Raw genomic sequence first — 19,637 nt, 5'->3', positions numbered from 1 at the left:
TCCACTGGATCATGATAAAACCAATGGCACTGAGCCACATAAGGAGATATAAGGTGGTGTGAGCAAAAGCTTGATTAACAAAGTAATAATTTCTCTCTTTCTCCTTCCGAGAGAAATGGGCCCCAGGCTTTTCAAAGAGTAACTAGGAATGGGCTACATACTCTGGCCTTGCTGGTGACACTCCATTGAAAGAATCAAAAAACATCTAATGAATTAAGGAAATGGGTGGGATGGTGGATGCTGCCTGATGCTGAGGATCATTGGAGTGGGAAGTAGAGAGGCGGGAAGGATAAGGAGGGAATTACAAGGCTTGAGACCTAAACAACTTAAGGCACCAATGGCGAGTCAACTAACATTGGGGACAATGAAAACTGAAATTGCTGGAAAAGCTCAGCAGGTCTGGCAGCATCTGTGGAAAGAAATCAGAGTTAACATTTCAGGTCCAGTGACCCTTCCTCAGAACACAGTCCTAAGGAAGGGTCACTGGACCTGAAACATTAATTCTGATTTCTCTCCACAGATGCTGCCAAACCTGTTGATCTTTTCCAGCAACTTCTGTTTTTGTTTCTGATTTGCAGCATCCACAGTTTATTTGGTTTTTGCTTAAAATTGGGGATGGACCTCATTAAGCAGATCACTGAAGGTGAGACTGTAGTGTACTGAAAATTGCACTGTATAGTTTATCCACTTGAGACCACCATACACATATGTATTGGCAGAGAGGGTCAACAAAAAGATCACAAAGAATTCATGTTTAATACCGTGTGCAATTCTCATTCTACATCTCCCTGGCTAAATATATATCTGATTATGTTCAAGGAACTTCGCAAAGATCTTGGCAAAGGGAAGGAAATGGACGGTTATGATGATGATGCCATGGAGTCCTCTTTCCCTTCAACACAGAGGGTCTTTCCGCTAACAGCTCAGGGACTATCAGCAAATGTTACTTCTGCCACTGTCTGGGTTTCCTGTCACACAACATTAGGTTGTAGTCCAACAGGGTTATTTGAAATTACTGGTGATCTTACATTAATGAATCTGCCTTCTGATCTTCCCCATTAGTGGTAACATATTCTCTATGTCAACTCTATTAAACCCATCCAAAGTTTTCTGCTTCCGAGAGAGATGCTCCAACATTCTCAAGGATTGCCAGTGACACTCACCTCACCTCCCAGGAAAGGGTCAAAAAACATCTGGTGTGTGGGTGTGTGTCTGTGTTTGTCAGTGTGTGTGTGTGTGTGTGTATCAGTGGGTGTGTGTGGGTGTGTGTGTGTGTGTGGTGCGTGTGTGTTGGGGTGGGGGTTAATGGTTGCTTCTGCAGAGAGTTATTGGTCCGGGAGGTGCATGATCATGGGAAATATTTTTTAAAACTTGTTCATGGGCCCTGAGCATCACTGGTTGGGCCAGCATTTCTTGCCCACCCCTAACTGCCCTTGAGAAGGTGATGATGAGCTGCCTTCTTGAACTGTTACTATCTATTTGCTGCAGGTACCTCTATAGTGCTGTTATGGAAGGAGTTCCAGGATTTTGACCAAATGACGCTGAAAGAATGGTGATAATTTCCAAGTTGGGATGATGAGTGGTGTGGAGAGGAATTGTGGGTGGTGATGCTCCCATTTAACTGCTATCCTTGTCCTTGTAGACGGAAGTGGACATGGTTTCAGAAGGTACTGTCGAAGGAGCCTTGGTGAATGGTGAAGGCGGAGAATGTTACATCGCATAAAGAAACATATTTTGCAGCAAAGGAATTTGGAGACAGAGAGGGGAGCTGGAAGATTGGTTTTCTGAGAAATCCAGGCTATGACTCACCTTTCAATAAGCTCCATCCACTCTGCAAAGTTCTGCCAAATTCCAGATTACAATGGAACTGCATTCTCTCATATGCTCGCCTCATTTGTGTAATGGATTCATCTTTACAATTTGGATAGTAGTCATTGTATCACTATCCTACTCTGCTGAGACTAAGTGACCACACACACTGCCATTTCAATTAGATTTTAACATAATTAATAGTTGCATAGAGACAGGTGAGTGATTGATATACTCCATTATCTAATAGCATTGGAGAAAGTGCAGGTAAAGCATCTCTACTTATCTCGAGACAATAAATGATCTGTTTCAGCATTCAGCTTTGCCTTGTGCCAAGCCAATCACTTACACAATGTGTCCCCATGCTCCAGCATGTACATACATTCCAGCTTATCACTGTCTCAGCCATTAATGGAAGAATCGCCGCAAGTTAAAGACCAGAGCGACCTTGGAGAACTGCAAGCTTGCAATTCTTTTTAAAATCCTCATTCTCGGGACTGGGTCATCGCAGGTTGGGCTGGTATATATCACCCAGCCCCCACTGTCCTTGAGAAACAGGCTGCTGTCTTACACCGGCACCATCTGTGTGGTGAAGGTGCTCCTACATTGTTGGTGTGAAGGGATTTGCAGAACGTTGGAGCCAGTGACTGTGAAGTGGTGACTTATTTATATCATACGATGGTGGTGGTGTGTTTTATAGGATCTGGCCATCACAGGCAAAAAAGGCATCTTTTCTCGCTTACTCCTGTAATTACCCTTGAACTGTGTAAAGGCCATGTCTTGGCAATTTTTCTCAGATTTCTTTTTGCATACTGAAATGATGAAACCAGTGGTTTTATTAAAGGATTATAGGGGGGTTTTGACAGCAAGTAACATGATGCGTTATAAACTGCCATTTGAGAAAGCAGTGACTGAAGTGTTTGCAGATGAACTGGAGCCAAGGGCTGGTGTACAGATGCAGCTGGGTGGCAACAGGGAGTTGATTGGCCTAGGGACTAACAATCAGTTATCAATGATGAAATGGATGAATTTGGGTACTAATAGTCCTGTAACTGGTTCCCAGTGGCTGGAGCCATCCATGGAGGATGGGGTGTGTGTTGAGGGCACGGAATTTTGCTACATGTATTCAGCTTAATTATCTCTCCAGTCCAGGAGTCTATCATCCAGAAATGCTAATTGACAGGAAACTCATTGAGCCCGATGTCGCCCCTCATGCCATAGAAGCTTGTGCCCACCCTGAACAGCTTGGGGCTGGGAACAAGTTACAGGGAGAACTGATGTGATCTCCAATAGCTCAGGAGCTACCTCTCTGCACTCTCTCCTTTGTGGTAACCTCAGCCAGTGCAGGAATTGAACCCACGCAGTTGGCATCACTCTGCATTGCAACTGAGCTAATGTCATTTCTAGCCATGCCATCGCTCTCTCACATTCTCCAATTTATTCGAGGGGTACTGCCATTGTATTGGCTAAAATAAGCACCCATGCTTCAGATATCCTTGAACTTTTCATCCTCCCCCATCCCCTCACAATGCCCTCCCCCACACACTGGTCGCATTTATCTAATACCCACCCATAATGCTCTGGCCAACTTAGGAGTCGATACCCTGAGTAATCAGTCCCTTCACCCAACAGTATAAGATCATAAGAAATAGGAACAGGAAAAGGCCATTTGGCCCCTCTAACCTGCTCTAACATTCAATACGATCATATCTGATATCTTGCTGGTGTCCTGTTTTCCCTGACCCTGCAGTTAATGTTTTGGAGCTGTTCCTCCAAATTACATCTGATAACTTTTCATTCCTCTACTTCAGCCTCAGAGAGGGTCTGTCGCTTGGCGTAGTCCACCTGCTCAATTCAAGGCCTATTGAACAGATCTCCAGACAAATTCTGATTGACTTTGATGAGCTTTTTCCCCTCATTTGCTCATCCAACATCTAAATTGCTCGTGAAGCCTTTCATTTCGATGTTGATCCCCAGAGGCAACTTTGAAAAGCTCTCAGCCTCCGCACAGCCCTCCATCTCATCAGCTCCGCTGTGGGGAGCCGAGTAATGAGTATTTCTGTAGGTCCAGCAGTTATCTCGAGCTGCCAGGGTAGATAGCATTGGACTGAGAGGAGGAATAGAATTTACTGTTCAGTCATCGACTCCTACTCCTTTTGTCAGCTTCAGAAATATGATGGTTAGAGGCTGCTGCAGCAAACAATTTAGTGACAATCAACAAGGTTGCCAACTCTGCTTGGGGCTCTGCACCACGTGGGCCCAAGCAGTATAACACTGATGTTACTTGACTAGTAATGCAAAACCAGGACTATTACGAGTCCCTATCCAACCACAACAGCAGGGAGGCTTGATTTCTAGATAAACAACTTTGGAAATAAAAACCCTGTGCATCCTGATCTCTCTCGTCTAGGAGTCTATCACTCAGAAAAGCTAATTAACTGGAAAAAGCTGAGAGCAGCACCACATGCAGCAGAGACTTGGGGCCCTCCCACACTACCCCCCAGTGAGGGTTGGGAGCTATCTGCCATCTTCCCACCTCCATCCCAATGGAAAGGTCGATAGACAGTCTCCTAACCCTACACTGACTGAAGCCCTGCAAGTGGGCATTAATTACCTACTCAGTCACTGCTGGGATTAACCCTGGAGTCAAATACATATAAAAATTAGGAGCAAGGGTTCTTCTGGTGCAGTGGTAGTGTCCCTATGTCTGAACCAGGTGCAACTCCCACTTGTTCTATGTTAATTAGAAAATATTGGAAACTAGGAGCAGATGTAGACCATTCAGCCCTTCATGCAACTGATTGTATTAATTGAAGTTAAAACCCAACAGCAGCTAGGTTGAGATTTGAATCCCTGGCCCAGAACATTAGTTTGAGCAGCTGAATTAGTACTGGCAGTCCCTGGGTTGTCAATGGCCCCATTCCAAAATCCATTCGCAAGTTGTTTTGTGCACAAGTTGGAACACAATGCAGGACAATGTAAAGTAGCTGTTTGTAAGTGCGGGAAATGTTTGTAAGTTGGGACTTTAATCTTTCACCCTGTTTTGGATTGCGTTCATAGGTAAGAGCGTCCCAAAATTGGGAACCCCCTGTATTCCAATGACATTCCCACTGTGAGCTGTAGCCCATAAGCTTGGCTGATGATTCCACTTCATGACTGGTGCAGAAAAGGTGCCGATTCCCCTGTAGAATTGCTTTCAAAATGGCAGAGTGGGGTTTCAAGTGTGTCTGTGTGAGAGGGAGTGTGTACTTTGGGAGAGAGTGAGAGAGTTTGGGGGGGCAATAAGAGAGAGAGTGCAAATGGATGGGGAGAGAGAGTTTGTATGTGGGAGAAAGTTTGCATGAATTGGGAGAGAGCTGGTCTCACACACATGCACACACACACACCGATGCACCCACACAGACACACACACACACACACACACACACATGCATGCATGCATATATACTTTCCAGCCTACTCCTTCCTAAAAATAAGGATTTCCTTCAGTTCCTCTTTCAAGTTTGACCTTCTGTCCCTGAGCATTTCCTGAAGGTTATTTGGGTCCTCCTTAGTGAAGACAGATCAAAAGTATTTGTTCAACTGGTTCTGCCATCTCTTTGTTGTCCATTATAAATTCACCTGCAAGGGACTTACATTTGTCTTCACCAGTCTTTTTCTCTTCACATATCTATAGAAGCTTTTGCAGTCAGTTTTTATGTTTTCCCCAAGCTTACTTTCACATTCTATTTTCCCTTTCCAAATTAAACCCTTTGTCCTCCTGCGCTGCATTTTAAATTTCTCCCAGTCCTCAGATTTTTCTGGCCAATTTATACGCCTTTTCTTTGACTTTAAGGCTTGCCCTGATTTCCCTTGTGAGCTGTGTTTAAGCCACCTTCCCTGTTTTACTCTTACGCCAGACAGGGATGTACAATTGTTGAAGTTCATCCATGTGTTGTTTAAATGTCTTCCATTGCCTATTCACTGTCAACCCGCACTATTGGTATCACCCTGCATTGCAAACTGGACATCTGGTTCACTGAGCTAATTAGTCATAGATATTTACACCATGCCGACCAGTTATCCTAACCTAATCTAGTCCCATTTGCCAGCACTTGGCCCATATCTCTCTCACCCTTTCCTGTTCATATACCCATCCAGATGCCTTTTAAATGTTGTAATTGTACCAGCCTCCACCACTTCCTCTGGCAGCTCATTCCATACACGGACCAACCTCTGAATGAAAAATTTGCCCCTTAGGTCCCTTTTTAATCTTTCCCCTCTCACCCTGAACCTACGCTCTCTAGTCCTGGACTCCCCCACCCCAGGGGAAAGACCTTGTCTATTTACCCTATCCATGTCTCTCATGATTTTATAAACCTCTATAAGGTCACCCCTCAGCCTCCGACGCTCCAGATAAAACAGCCCCAGCCTGTTCAGCCTCTCCCCTTTAGCTCAAACCCTCCATTTGACCCCTCTTTGAGGAGCTTTGCAGTTCAGACACATTATCAGAATCTACATTACATCAGCTATCATGGGTTCCCACAGCATTCATCTGGGTCTCTGGATACCAGCCCATGACGACCATGCCACCTTCCCTGCCAACACTGCCAAACAGTTTCCACAGCAGCCTTAAGAAGAGTCATATCAAATTTGAAACTTTAACTCTGTTTCTCTCTCCACAGAGGCTGCCAGACCTGCTGAGTTTCTCCAGCGTTCTCCTGTTTATTTCGGGAAAGTTGCTTTTATTTGAGTATCCTTCCGACACACACCAATGGCAGGCCGTAAGAGAGAGGGAGAGATTCCTGGTCAGCCGTGTGTGAGAGAAAGAAAACATTGGAGCCTCTACCTCTTGATACAACATGCGGTAAAAAGTGTACATTGCCATAGTAACGTGGCCTCCTGAGTCAACTGTAATCCCCCTCCACACCTCCTCCTGAAAGAAAAATGCACATTAGAGCGTTAAATCAATTCAGTGTTTAGAAGCTGCTGTGTTTAGCAAAGTTCCAGATGGAAAGCTGACAATTAAGAATGGGCAGACTTAACAATAACCTCCAAAATGGAATTGGTAAATACTCAAAGGGGAGAAGGTTTTCCGGGCTGAAGGCCAAAGAGTGAAGGAGGGTGTGATGCTCACCAGATCGCCTATTCAATGGGCCAGTACAAGCACGGTGGGCCAAATGGCCTCCATCAGTGCACACAGTTGGTATGGTTCAGGCCCCCGCAGAGAAACAGTTGTTTGCAAATTGCACACCCTCTGCTCAAAGCCATGGCTGATGCAGCTGGAGAACCTGACACAGAAGCACAACAGGACAGGCTGCACGCTTCCATTCCTTCTGTGTCCCAGGGAAATGGGTCGAAATCTGACAGTAATTTAAATTGGAAACACTGTAAAGTGGCTCCCAGGGATCACTCTGCAACTGTCTCCACTCTATGCTTGTGGCTAAAAAGAAGATTCAGTGAATAATATATAAAAAAGAAACAATCGTTTAGGCCTTGACCACGGGTGAATGAATTGAGTGCAGTGGTGTCTAGAGAGTTGGCTTAGAAAGTGAGATTAAAGTTCTCTCTTATTAAGACTGAGAGTAGGCCCTCAATCAGCAAATTCCTGGACTCTGAACTTAATGTTAGGCAGAAATATTTCAATTTCTCACCTCCACTTCACCCGTCGAATTTTCTGGGGCCTTTGTCAATCACAGACTGATTTTTGACGTCTCAGGAAGTAGAGGGATGCTTGCAGGGGTTTGGAGAGGGGCCTGGAGAAGGAGCATGCAGGAAGCTGGAGTTAAGGTTGAGGATCTGCTTTGTTCATTATCTGGTTAAAGACGCAAACATGATGGGCGCTGATTTATTAAATACTGGGATCACATTTAAAGTCAAGATTAGAGTGGCGCTGGAAAGGCACAGCAGGTCAGGCATCATCTGAGGAGCAGGAAAATTGACTTTTCGGGCAAAAGCCCTTCATTCCTGACCTACTGCGCTTTTCCAGCACCACTCTAATCTTGACTCTGATCTCCAGCATCTGCAGTCCTCACTTTCGCCTCATATATAAAGTGTCCGGTTCGGGGGTCTTGTGATGGAATGGTCATGTCTCTTCTCGTGAGCATCCCCAACTGCTCTAGAAGTGTGTCATAACATCTCTGAACTGGTCAATGACAGAATATTTATAAAGGGTCTGGTTATGGCTATTTGTGGTGCAGAGGTAGTGTCCCTGCCTCTGAGCCAGGAGGCCTGGGTTCAAATCTCACCTGTCATAACATGTTCAGACAGGTTACTCAGGAAAGATGCATAGAGTAGCTGGTGGGGGCTCGCTATTTGGCAGTCCTTTTCTCTCCCATTAGGGATTGACTGTTGAGCAACTGGGCTTTTATACCCTTGAGTTTAGAAGACTGAGAGGGGATCTGATTGAGACATATAAGATTATGAAAGGATTGGACACTCTGGCAGCAGGAAACATGTTTCCGCTGATGGGTGAGTGCTGAACCAGAGGACACAGCTTAAAAATACGGGGTAGACTATTTAGGACAGAGATGAGGAGAAATGTCTTCACCCAGAGAGTGGTGGCTGTGTGGAATGCTCTGCCCCAGAGGGCAGTGGAGGCCCAGTCTCTGGATTCATGTAAGAAAGAGTTGGATAGAGCTCTCAAAGATCGTGGAATCAAGGGTTATGGAGATAAAGCAGGAAGCGGATACTGATTAGGAATGATCAGCCATGATCACATTGAATGGCGGTGCAGGCTCGAAGGGCTGAATGGCCTACTCCTGCACCTATTGTCTATTGTCGATTGATGCAAGCAGCGCTCCCATATGAGAAAAGGTTCACAGGTCTCCTGTAAGTTCTGTGGCCTGGAGGCATCCATATTCCACACAGACTTCAGGCTGGTTGGGGCTGCTACTCAAACACTGTTTGCACCTCAGCCCCATATGTCGAACATTTGTTCTCCTCTCGTACCCCCACCGCCCACCGCTGCAGAAGGGGACAGGCAAGTCCAAGGACCTCCTCGTGAAGCCTGGCTAAGGAAGTGATCAACAGCCCTGGCCAATAAGTGGCCAAGGGGATCATTTGATCGCTATTCTGTGGCACTGTGCACATTTGGTAATCCCTGGAGAGGGAGCAGATGGTGCCTGCTGGTATAGGTCAGGGCTTTCACACCTGGTGGGCACATCAGGAGCTGCAGTGTACCAGCTTCGCGCAATGTAACATATCCATTTATATCTTCTAAGTTTAATTTCAACGTTTGATTTTTGTTGCGGTGACCCTTAAGGCACTGTTACCCTTTAATTTGACTATTTAAAAAATAAAGAGATTCAGAAGGGCTAACTGGTAGTTCCTCTTCACCTTATCTCTATTGTGGTCAGTGTTTCCATCATGCAGAGGACAACAGTTCAAATTCCCTGATGGGAAGAAGTTGCTCTCTGTATTGTTGGCTGCAGAAACTGGGTTTTTTGCTTTGGCCGAGTGGCTATTCTCATTTCCAGGCAGTGGGCAGTGGAGGGGACCATTACAGTCAACCACCAATCTCTCGTCTGTGATTACATCAACACCCAGTGTCCCCTGAGAGCTGATGCCCACTGCTATGTTTGAGGTTTTTCACAACCAGTGGGCACCAGCTCCCAAAGTGGGACTTCTATTTAAAATTAGATAAGCTTTGGTTTAAAATGCTTCTTTAAAGGGTGGCCTTTTAGTTAACTAGTTTGTTAATTTATGTAATTTACTCAAAGGAGTCAGAAGAGAGTCAAGTAGAACACAGGGCTTATGTTTAGAAGGTAAAAGTCTGCAAAAGCTGCAGTCTGTGACTAAAGCAACTATCAAGGAACGATAATTATCTTGTTTTGTACTTCACCATTTAGTTTGGATCCATTTAGCATAGCCATGATCATACTGGAGGACAGAGCAGGCTCAAGGGGCTGAGTGATCTACTCCTGCTCCTTTTTCTTATCTCCTTATTGTCAGCATGCTCAGGGCCCGTCCAATCACCTCTTGGGATCCAATGGATCACCTTGTCACCTGATATATCTTCCTTGTCATCAAGAGTCATACATGACACATAGGAAGATGGTCATATTTGTTGGGGGTCAGTCATCTCACCTCCAGGACACCTCTGCAGGGGTTCCTCAGCATAGTGTCCTCGGTCCAACCATCTTCTGCTACTTCAGTGACCTTCCCTCCGTCAAGAGGTCAGAAATGGGGATGTTTGCTGATGATTGCACATCACCATTCATAGCTCTGAAGCAGTCTATATCCAAATGCAAGAAGATCTGGACAAAATCCAGGCTTGGGCTGACAAGTGGCAAGTAACATTCATGGGACTCAAATGCCAAGCTATGACCAGCACCAATAAGAGACAATCTAACAATCATCCCTTTACATTCAATGATTGAATAACATTGTCCTGGGAGTTATGATTATTCAGAAACTGAATTGGACTCATCTTTGAACGCAGTGGCTACCAGGACAGGTCAGAGGCTAGGAATACTGTGGTGAGTAACTCACCTGACTCCCCAAAGCCTATCCAATATCTACAAGGCACAAGTCAGGAATAGTCCTCACTTGCCTGGATGAGTGCAGCTCCAACAACATTCAAGAAACCTGATACCATCCAGGACAAAGCAGTCCGTTTGATTGGTACTGCATCCACAAGCATCCACACCCTCCACCCACCGACACTCAGTAGCGGCAATGTGTATGATCTACAAGATTACCCTGCAGAAATTCACCAAAGATCCTCAGACAGCACTTCCAAACCCATAACCAATTCCAACTAGAAGGACAAAGGCAGCAGATAATTGAGAACACCACCACCTGCAAGTCCCCCTCCAAACCACTCACCGTTCTGACTTGGAAATTTATCAACGTTCCTTCACTGTCATTGGGTCAAAGTCCTGGCGTTCCCTCCCAAACAGCATTGCAGGTCAACCCAGAGCAGGTGGACTAAAGCAGTTCAAGAAGGCAACTTACCCCTATGTTTTCATTGGACAACAAGGGATGGGGAATAAATGTTTGCTCTGCCAGCAATGCCCACATCCCACCAAATGCATAAAAAAAAGTGTGCAGCTACCAATAGACGCTGCTAAATACTCACAGCCTACCCAGAAATATTTATTATGAGCGCAATTTTGGAAAAACACCAACAACAGACCCCTGGCTTAGTCAGTCAATGTGTGGCTAATGCAGGACATTAGGATTGCATAGAGGTTTACAGAAATAACTCCACATGCCCTACTGATTTATGATGCTGTTTCTGCTCCACACAAACCTGCTCAATAGTGAACCCATCTCACCTAATCAACATAAATTTCTCTTCATTTCTCCTTCCTGTGCTTATCTGTCTTCCCCTTAAATGAATCGATATTGCTTTGCTCAATTACTACCTGTTGTAATACACCCACATTCATGTTAATCTGTGGGTAAGCCATTCACCTCCATTTTCTATTGGATTTATTCATGATGTATGAGCCCTAGCCTTTGTTCTCCCTTTAATGGGAAACACCTCCTCTACAGCTTCCCATTGAAACTTCCATGATTTTAAAGATCTCTAAATTTAACCATTTAGGAACAAGACGGGTAGGAAATGATTACTCAGGCCAGGGCTTTACTTTTCAGTTAGGACGTGCCTGATCTACAGCAGCAACCCTATTGACTCCAGATCAAAACCTGCATGTTCAATATGGTAAGAAAGAGAGACATATCGCGAAACATTCTTATCTTGTACTCACTGGGAAAACACTTGCTGAACAATTCCAAGTGTGCTAAATAGTTGCACTAACAACCAACTTAAGGTAACCAGTCAAGCCCATAATATGGCTCAGTTACACTTGACTGAAGTGATCTAAGTTCAGGGCCGTGATCTCTGAAACAAGGGAACACATTCGAGCCCTGAATTACCTAGTTCCTCATGGCTTCCTCCAATCAGTCAACTAGCCAATCAATCAGCACCTTTTCATGTGCTAATTTGACATTTGGCATATTTGGATGTGTCCTGATGAATGGAAGACAGAAATGCTTCAGCAAGCGACTGCCTGCATCATTCTTCTTTAGCACATGTCACATATTGATGATGACATCAGGATGAGCCATCCTTTTCCTGTAGGAGCAGGAAACCACAGTGGATCGCTCTCTTGGCCCAACCCACCTTTTCAAAAAGTTGCTATTCCTCTGGGAACACAAGGGCTTAAATACTAGCTGTGGTGCCCGGGAGAGCCACTCTCCAGTCACAGCCATGGGATATTTTCCATCCATCTGATGAAAGCAGACAGAGGCCTCATATTACCACCTCACTGACAGCTCTGACAGAGCAGCACTCCCTTAGCACATCCACTGAGGCATAGCGTGGAGACTTGGCGGTGGATGGAGGGAGAAGGCACTGAGCCAGGATGAGTGCAAAGTGCAGAGAGAGTGGGGAGGAGTGTGAGGGGGAAATGGGACAGATAATTCTTTTTTAATGTGGCTGTCACTGGCCATGCCTAACTGCCCAGAGGCTAGGCAAGAGTCAACGACATTGCTGTTGATCTGGAGTCACGTGTAGGTCAGATCAGATAAGGATAGCAGATTTCCTTCCCTGAAGGACACAAGTGAACCAGATAGGCTTTTGCAACAACTGACAGAGTTTATCTGGAACACTTAATTCCAGATTTTTACTGAAACCGCATTCTACCATGGCAGGATTTGAGCCCAAGTTCCTAAACATTACTGGGAATCTGAAACCAAAACAGCTGGAGGACCTCAGAAGGTCTGGCATCATCTGTGGAGAGAAAACAAAATTCTGAAGACTAACTCTGTTTTCTGCCCACAGATGCTGCCTGACCTACTGAGTTCCTCCAGCTGCTTTGGTTTCAGACTCCCAGTAATGGTCTAGTGATAACACCATGAGACCATCCTCTCCCCATCAGTTCAGAGATCCCAACTCGCCCAATGCGGAACATCCAATGCAACTCACCGATGTCGCCTCCAAGATGTCCCGCCACATGGGTGTTCCCTCGGAGAGGTCGGAGAATTCCAGCAGGTTGTCCAGCACCACTTGCCCGATAAGGTCGTGACGGGAGAAACGGTCAAAGTCATAGATGCTGAAGTGGAGCTTGCGGTTCTGCAGCTCGTTAAACGGGACATTGAACTGAAAGGTCTCATTGAACACTGGGTTCAGCGTCTTGCGGTGCACCTTGGTCTGGAACTTCTTCTTGCGGTCGGGGAGCAGGTAGATCTTCACGTAAGGGTCGGAGAATCCGTTGGCGTCTTTGGCTGGAAGATCGAGGGCCTTCAGGACTTTGACCACCAGCTGCTCGGTGGCGTACGTGTACCTCAGCAGGAAGTTTATCCGCCCGCAGTTCACCTTCTGGTGCTTCTTCGCCTCCGCGTCGATGGACCTCTGCTTGTAGAGTTCCGGTTTGATCTGGCCGATGCTGGTCACCTGCTCCACTTTCTCATCGGTCTGGCTCCCAAAGTCCGGGCTGGACAACTGCTGTGGGATTGGCCTCGGGAGCGAGTTGAACCTGAAAGGCAAATGAAGACGTCAGTGGATTCTCCACAGCCTTTGTTCTATCCTCGGCAGTGACCCAGAATACTTTGTTTTCCCGAAACAATGATCCCCACCCTCCCGCCCCCTTATCACGAGCTTCAGGCCATTGCTGCTGATCGGAAACTAAATTGCAGTTCCTTAATTGTCACTGGGTCAAAATGGTGGAACATCGCCCCAACAGCACAGTACAAATATCTATACCCACATGGGCTGCAAGACGTGGTTCACTAACATGTCCAGGGCAATTAAGGACAGGCAATTATACTGGCCTTGCCTACAATTGATATCCTGCAAATGAATTTTAAAAATAAATGTTGCGTCAGGATGGATTTGAGTGTGATCACACACTTTCCCTTGAAAGTAACAGTTTGAATAAGTGGAAGGATTCACAGGCAGATAAATGTTCTTCCCATGACTGACTGTAAGCAGCTGGCTTTGGTGGGGGAGGGAGTATTGGTCCTGTGCTGTAAGCGGTGTGTATGGGTATGGACTCCCATGACCCAAATGAGGAGGAGGGAGAGAGTCCACACATCCACTGGACATGAGTATCCCCTTGGGGGGGGGGGGGGGGGGTCAACCTGAAATTCAGAGGAGAATAAATGGGCTGGGATTGCATTCCTCAGAGTACAAAAGGCTGAGGGGGCATCTGACTGAGATGTGCAAAGTTACAATGGGCAAGGCAGGGTAGATAGGGTGAAACCTTTCCCTTTAGTAGTGGAGTCAATAATCGGTGGGGGTACAGTTTAAAGAAGCAGGAGATTTGAAGGAGATTTGAGGAAAATATTTTCAACCCAGAGGGTGATAGGTATCTGCCTTAAAGGTGGATAGAAGTGAGAACCTTCAAGACATTTAAGAAGATATTTAGATAAGCACCAGATATGCCATAGCATAAAAGGCAATGTACCAAGTACTGGAAAACGGGATGAGAATATGTCAGTGTTTACTGACTAGTATGGACACGATGGGCCAAAGAGTCTTTCTCTGTGCTGGAGAAATTCTATGACTCTGCAGTATGTATTCCTTGAAACAGTCTTGGCAGTATCCTTCCTCAGGTTTCAGTTTAGTAGGACTTGAGTGAGGAACTGAACAAGAATCCTGAGACCATACTAGCTAGGAATCAGACCAGGGGAGCCACTTTCCATCCAATTTGGCTGCTTTCGTTCAGGCTATTTAGAATGGTGGACAGCCCTTGATACAGTTCAATCATGGCTCTCAAACCAGAGAGAGAGAAAGACAGGTGGGTACTGCTGAGGCAGGATGGGTAATGTGAGGACATCTAAAAACAACAGGGCCCAAAGTAATTATATTTCTTTGGAAGGACTCAGTGGAGGAGGCCCCGTCTGATCAGAGAAGACACATCTCAATTTTATTGCAACGGGTGGGCGGAGGGGGGAGTGGTTGGTGATGGTTTTTGATGACAGCAGCATTCCTCTTGCCCCCCGACCGCTTCCCATCGCCTCCTGCCTCCCAACTCCTCACACTCCCAAAACAGCTCCCAACTCATCAACACTCTTCCAACTCCTCACATCCCCACCTCCCATCACCCTCCCCTCTTTGGCACCTACTGCTGACCTGACTGGATCAGTTAGGACTCTATTCACTGCAGTTTAGAAGAACAAGGGGGGAGGGAATCTCATAGAAACTAATAATATTCTAACAGGACCAGCAAGTAAATACAGGATGTTCCCGATGACCAAGAAGTCAAGAACCAGGGGTCAGAGTTTAAGAATATGGGGTAGGATTGAAATGAGGAGAACTCCCTTCACCCAGAGAGTGGGGAGCCTGTGGAATTTTCTGCCACTGGAAGAAGTTGAGGGGAAAACATTGAATGTTTTCAAGAAGGAGTTACATATATTTCTTAGAGCTCAAGGGATCAAAGGGTGTGGGAAGAAAATGGGAACAGGGTACAGAGTTGGATGATCCATGATCATATTGAATGGTGGAGAAGCTCAATGAGCCAGATAGCCTGCTTTTGCTCCAATTCTATGTGCAAACATCAAGACTGGTTACCCACCTGCTTCACTGCAGGCATACCTTCATGAGTAGGGCCTCCACACTTCCCTTATCAACTCCTGCCAACCCAGAAAATCACAGGTAGGCCAGACTGGGTGAGGACCTCCCAGTCACTGCCCTTTCAATTCCTCCAACCACTCCCTTCCCAATGTGGCCATCCTGGGCCTCCTCCATTGCCAAAACAAATTACAACGTCTATTGGAGGAACAACACCTTATCATCTGCCTGGGCAACCTGGAGGACTCAACACTGAGTTCTCCAATTTCAAGTAACTTCCCTCTCCGTCCATGACTCCCTTCCCAGCCCTCCCCCCTCCCTTCCACTGCTCCCTGCCACCAACTGGATTCATTCCTCCCATTGACCAACCAGGTCATACCCTCTTCCTGTCTTCACCTATCCCCACTTCATCATCCTGCCCCGTCACCCACTTTATCTGCAGCTTCCCCCATACCTACCCCCAATCCGGAAGAAGGGTTACACCTGAAATGTCGACTTCTGCACCTCCTGATGCTGCCTGGCTTGCTGTGTTCTTCCAACCTCCTGCCCGTCTATTTTGGATTCCAGCATCTGCAGTTTTTTTTATCTCTAATCAAGACTGGGTGAGGATGTTGGATTTCCTTCCCTCGGCACCATGAGTGAGCCAGAAGGGTTCGTTCTTAGCTCTGAGGCTAGCTTTTAATTCAAGATTAATTAATTTGGTGTCTTAAATCCAAATCACAGCGAGTGGAATATGGATGTAAGTTTGTTCGCTGAGCTGGAAGGTTCATTTCCAGACGTTTTGTCATCCTGCTCAGTAACATCTTCAATGGGCCTCAGCCGAAGCACTGCTGAAAATGCCTGCTTTCTATTTATATGTTTGTGGTTCTTCGGGTTGGTGATGTCATTTCCGGTGGTGATGTTATTTCCTGTGAAGTCACTTCCTGTTCTTTTTCTCAGGGGGTGGTAGATGAGGTCTAACTCGACGTGTTTGTTGATAGAGTTCCAGTTGGAATGCCATGCTTCTAGGAACTCTCGTGCGTGTCTTTGTTTGGCTTTGTTTGGCAAAGACATGCACGAGAATTCCTAGAAGCATGGCATTCCAACTGGAACTCGATATAGATTAGATTAGATTCTCTACAGTCTACCAACAAACACATCGAGTTATACCTCATCTAACACCCCCTGAGAAAAGGAACCATAAGTGATTTCACCACAGGAGATAACATCACCAACCCAAAGAAACACAAACATATAAATAGGAAGCAGATATTTTCAGCAGTGCTTTGCCTGAGGCCCACTGAAGATGTTAGCTAGTAGGGTGATGAAACATCTGGAAATGAACCTTCCAGCTCAGCGAGCAAACCTACATCCAAAACCTCAACCTGAGCTACAAATCTTCTCAAAAACTCACTAGTGGAATATAAATTGAGATATAAAACTGGGACTTAAAGCAAATCTTTATGCTGGTGGCTACGCCCTCTACCACCAATTGATGTAAAAACACATCTGGTTTACTTCAGGGGTTGGAAATCTTCTGGTGGAGAGGGGAGACAGTGGTTAAGTGGAAGTATTACTGGACCAACCATCCACAACCCCAGATCAATGTTGCAGGGAGATTGGTTCAAATCCCACCACGGCAGATGGTGAAGTTTGAATTCAATTTAAAAATATAATATGAAATAAAACCATGCAATCACTGATTGTACTGAAAACCCTATCTGGTTCACTACAGCTCTTTTAGGAAGGAAATCTGTCATCCTTACCTGGTCTGGCCTACATGCGCCTTCAGAGCAACAATGATGTAGTTGACTGTGAACCGCTTTCTGGGTGATTAGGTCAGTAAATGCTGGTCTATCAAGTGATGCGCAGATCCCGTGAATAAATATTTTAAATGGACGTTAGTCTAGGCCCAACACAGAATGTGGCTGACTCTGAAATAGCTGAAAATGTGTTGCTGGAAAAGCGCAGCAGGTCAGGCAGCATCCAAGGAACAGGAAATTCAACGTTTCGGGCATAAGCCCTTCATCTTTCCTGATGAAGGGCTTATGCCCGAAACGTTGAATTTCCTGTTCCTTGGCTGCTGCCTGACCTGCTGCGCTTTTCCAGCAACACATTTTCAGCTCTGATACTCCAGCATCTGCAGATCTCACTTTCTCCTTGACTCTGAAATAGCTAAGCAATTAAGGGTACCGAGGGGTGGGCAACTGATACCTATCTTGGCAGTGATGCCCACATCACATGAAACAAATAAGAGAAAAGTAGGACAGCATTTGTGGTAGAGGGATCTGAATCTTTGCTCCCCTAGCATTCAGTTTGGTCTCCTCAATTATTAAATTGAGGAATGAAACCCTAGACCTCCATCGCCCTAGTCTGCAGGCTTGACCACTTCAGGTCAACTGAGCCTTAAATAAAATGACAGAGATGGTAAAAGCAACACTGTAATCTCTTCCTCCCAATACAGTAGTAAGAGCCTGAGCTGTGAGACTCCATCACGGTTCCCACCTTGTTGCTGGTGGCGGGACAGACACCTGTTGGTGGGAGTGTGCGTTTGGGAGGCTGTTCTCCTTAGTCCCGGAGTTGGTGTCCACCGGGATATCAGGCGACGTCTGGCTCAGTTTGATGCTGGACTCGGGGTATGACTCCAGGTCGAGGTAGGAGCGTTCGGGCATCTCTGGGCCACAGTCAACGCGCTCGACAGCAAGGTCGGTGAAGTGCGAGTGGTGGTGCAGGTGGTGCAGGTGGTGCGAGTCCTTGCGCTGGGGGTTCAAGCCTTTGTCACGCCATGGGATCCAGCAGAGCTTCCAGGAGACAAAGAGTGAGACGCCCAGGAGAACGATGCCACAGAATGTTACAATCACCGAGAGGAGGCTGACCGATATATCTGAGGTGAGAGACAATGGGTGGCGGGTGATGGGTGCATAGAAAAGGCAGGCGTTAGTAACACCCTTCAAATCTTCAAAGGACACAGTAACATGCTTAAATCTACAAGATCGAGCAAGGCAATGATTACAGAGATGTTACAATAATGTGCAATTATTTATAGAGAACATTAGGTACAAAAGGAAGTGTAAAAGTGGGTTGAACTGTCTTGTACTGGATTGCGAGGGTCTGGTAACTGATCTACACTTACTGCGCTCCGTTGGCTCAGTTGCTGTGGATTTAGCATTACAAAGAGATACCACAGAAGCTCCTGCGGCCTAGAGCTGTAATACCTCAATCCAATGTGCATCACTCTCCTAAATGCGAAGGAATACTAACTGAGATTGTACAACCGTCCCTCATAAAGAAATCTCCTAAAGACTGATATTATTCAGGTGAAGCTGCGCTGCACACCCATCAAGAGTAATCCCTCCTTCCTGAGTGAAGTGCCCAGAACTGAGCACAGTTATCTCAAGTCGGGCTGATAATGGCTCTAGAGAACTGAACCTTACTTCCAACCCTCTGTACACCGACCTCCTGAAATAAAGGCCAACAAGAACCTTTGCCTTTTTGCCTGCTTTCTCTGCAGCTTTTAATTATTTTGTGTTTTGCCTCCCAATGTAGTTCCTCAAGGTTTTGTTTTCATTCATTCATTTATTGCCCAATCCCAAATTCCTTTCAGAATATTGACAGGATTGAGTCTACGGCTGAAAATGTGTTGCTGGAAAAGCGCAGCAGGTCAGGCAGCATCCAAGGAGAGGAGATGATTTGGTGTGTGCAGTGAGACAGGGACTCACTGAAATCTTTGTAGAGGGAGGAAGAGAGCTTTTCCAGCAACACATTTTCAGCTCTGATCTCCAGCATCTGCAGTCCTCACTTTCTCCCAGAAGATTTTAACCTACTGCGAATCCTCTTGCAAGGATGCCTTCCTTGAAGAAGCTCTCTTCCTCCCTCTACAAGGATTTCAGTGAGTTCCTCTCTCACTGCACACGCCAAGTCATCTCCTCTCCTTGGATGCTGCCTGACCTGCTGCGCTTTTCCAGCAACACATTTTCAGCTCAGGTTTGAGTCTACAGCTAGAATCAGAATAGCAAAGGCGGCACCACAGTATCAGACCTTCACACATCACTTTCTCATACAGCTATGTTGTGGCTTTTGTATACTTTAGGTGTTGCGTTATGACTCAAACAGTATGTAAGTGTACCTTTAAGAGACATGCTCACATCATCACTGTGTCATAGCGTGTGACCTGAGGGGCTAAAGATCTCATATCTTGCATCACTTAAAGCATGAAGGTCTATTAGAAACATACTCCTCTGGTTGTAGAATACTGTATTAGCTTACGATTAGCTCAGTCACTGATTTACCTCAGGAATGTAATGTTTGGACATAATAGTTTGTTATCACAGATGCCTGTTGGAATCTT

General features: G+C 45.9%; 1 protein-coding gene across 1 annotated transcript in view; it reads right to left on the bottom strand.

Moving 5' to 3' along the window:
* syt3 (synaptotagmin III) overlaps positions 1-19,637 on the bottom strand; it is a 69,436-nt gene that overhangs the window by 31,524 nt on the left and 18,275 nt on the right. The window contains exons 2-3 of the mRNA XM_060849218.1: positions 17,795-18,173; positions 12,725-13,274 (exon numbers count right to left, since the gene is read on the bottom strand). Of these exons, the coding sequence (XP_060705201.1) occupies positions 12,725-13,274; positions 17,795-18,173 (929 nt within the window). The remainder of the gene's footprint in view (positions 1-12,724; positions 13,275-17,794; positions 18,174-19,637) is intronic.

Source organism: Hemiscyllium ocellatum, chromosome 33, assembly GCF_020745735.1.
Source record: "Hemiscyllium ocellatum isolate sHemOce1 chromosome 33, sHemOce1.pat.X.cur, whole genome shotgun sequence".
In the NCBI taxonomy this organism is placed as follows: domain Eukaryota; kingdom Metazoa; phylum Chordata; class Chondrichthyes; order Orectolobiformes; family Hemiscylliidae; genus Hemiscyllium; species Hemiscyllium ocellatum.
The sequence above is the reverse complement of the archived record's forward strand: the minus strand, read 5'-3'. Positions and strand labels throughout refer to the sequence as shown.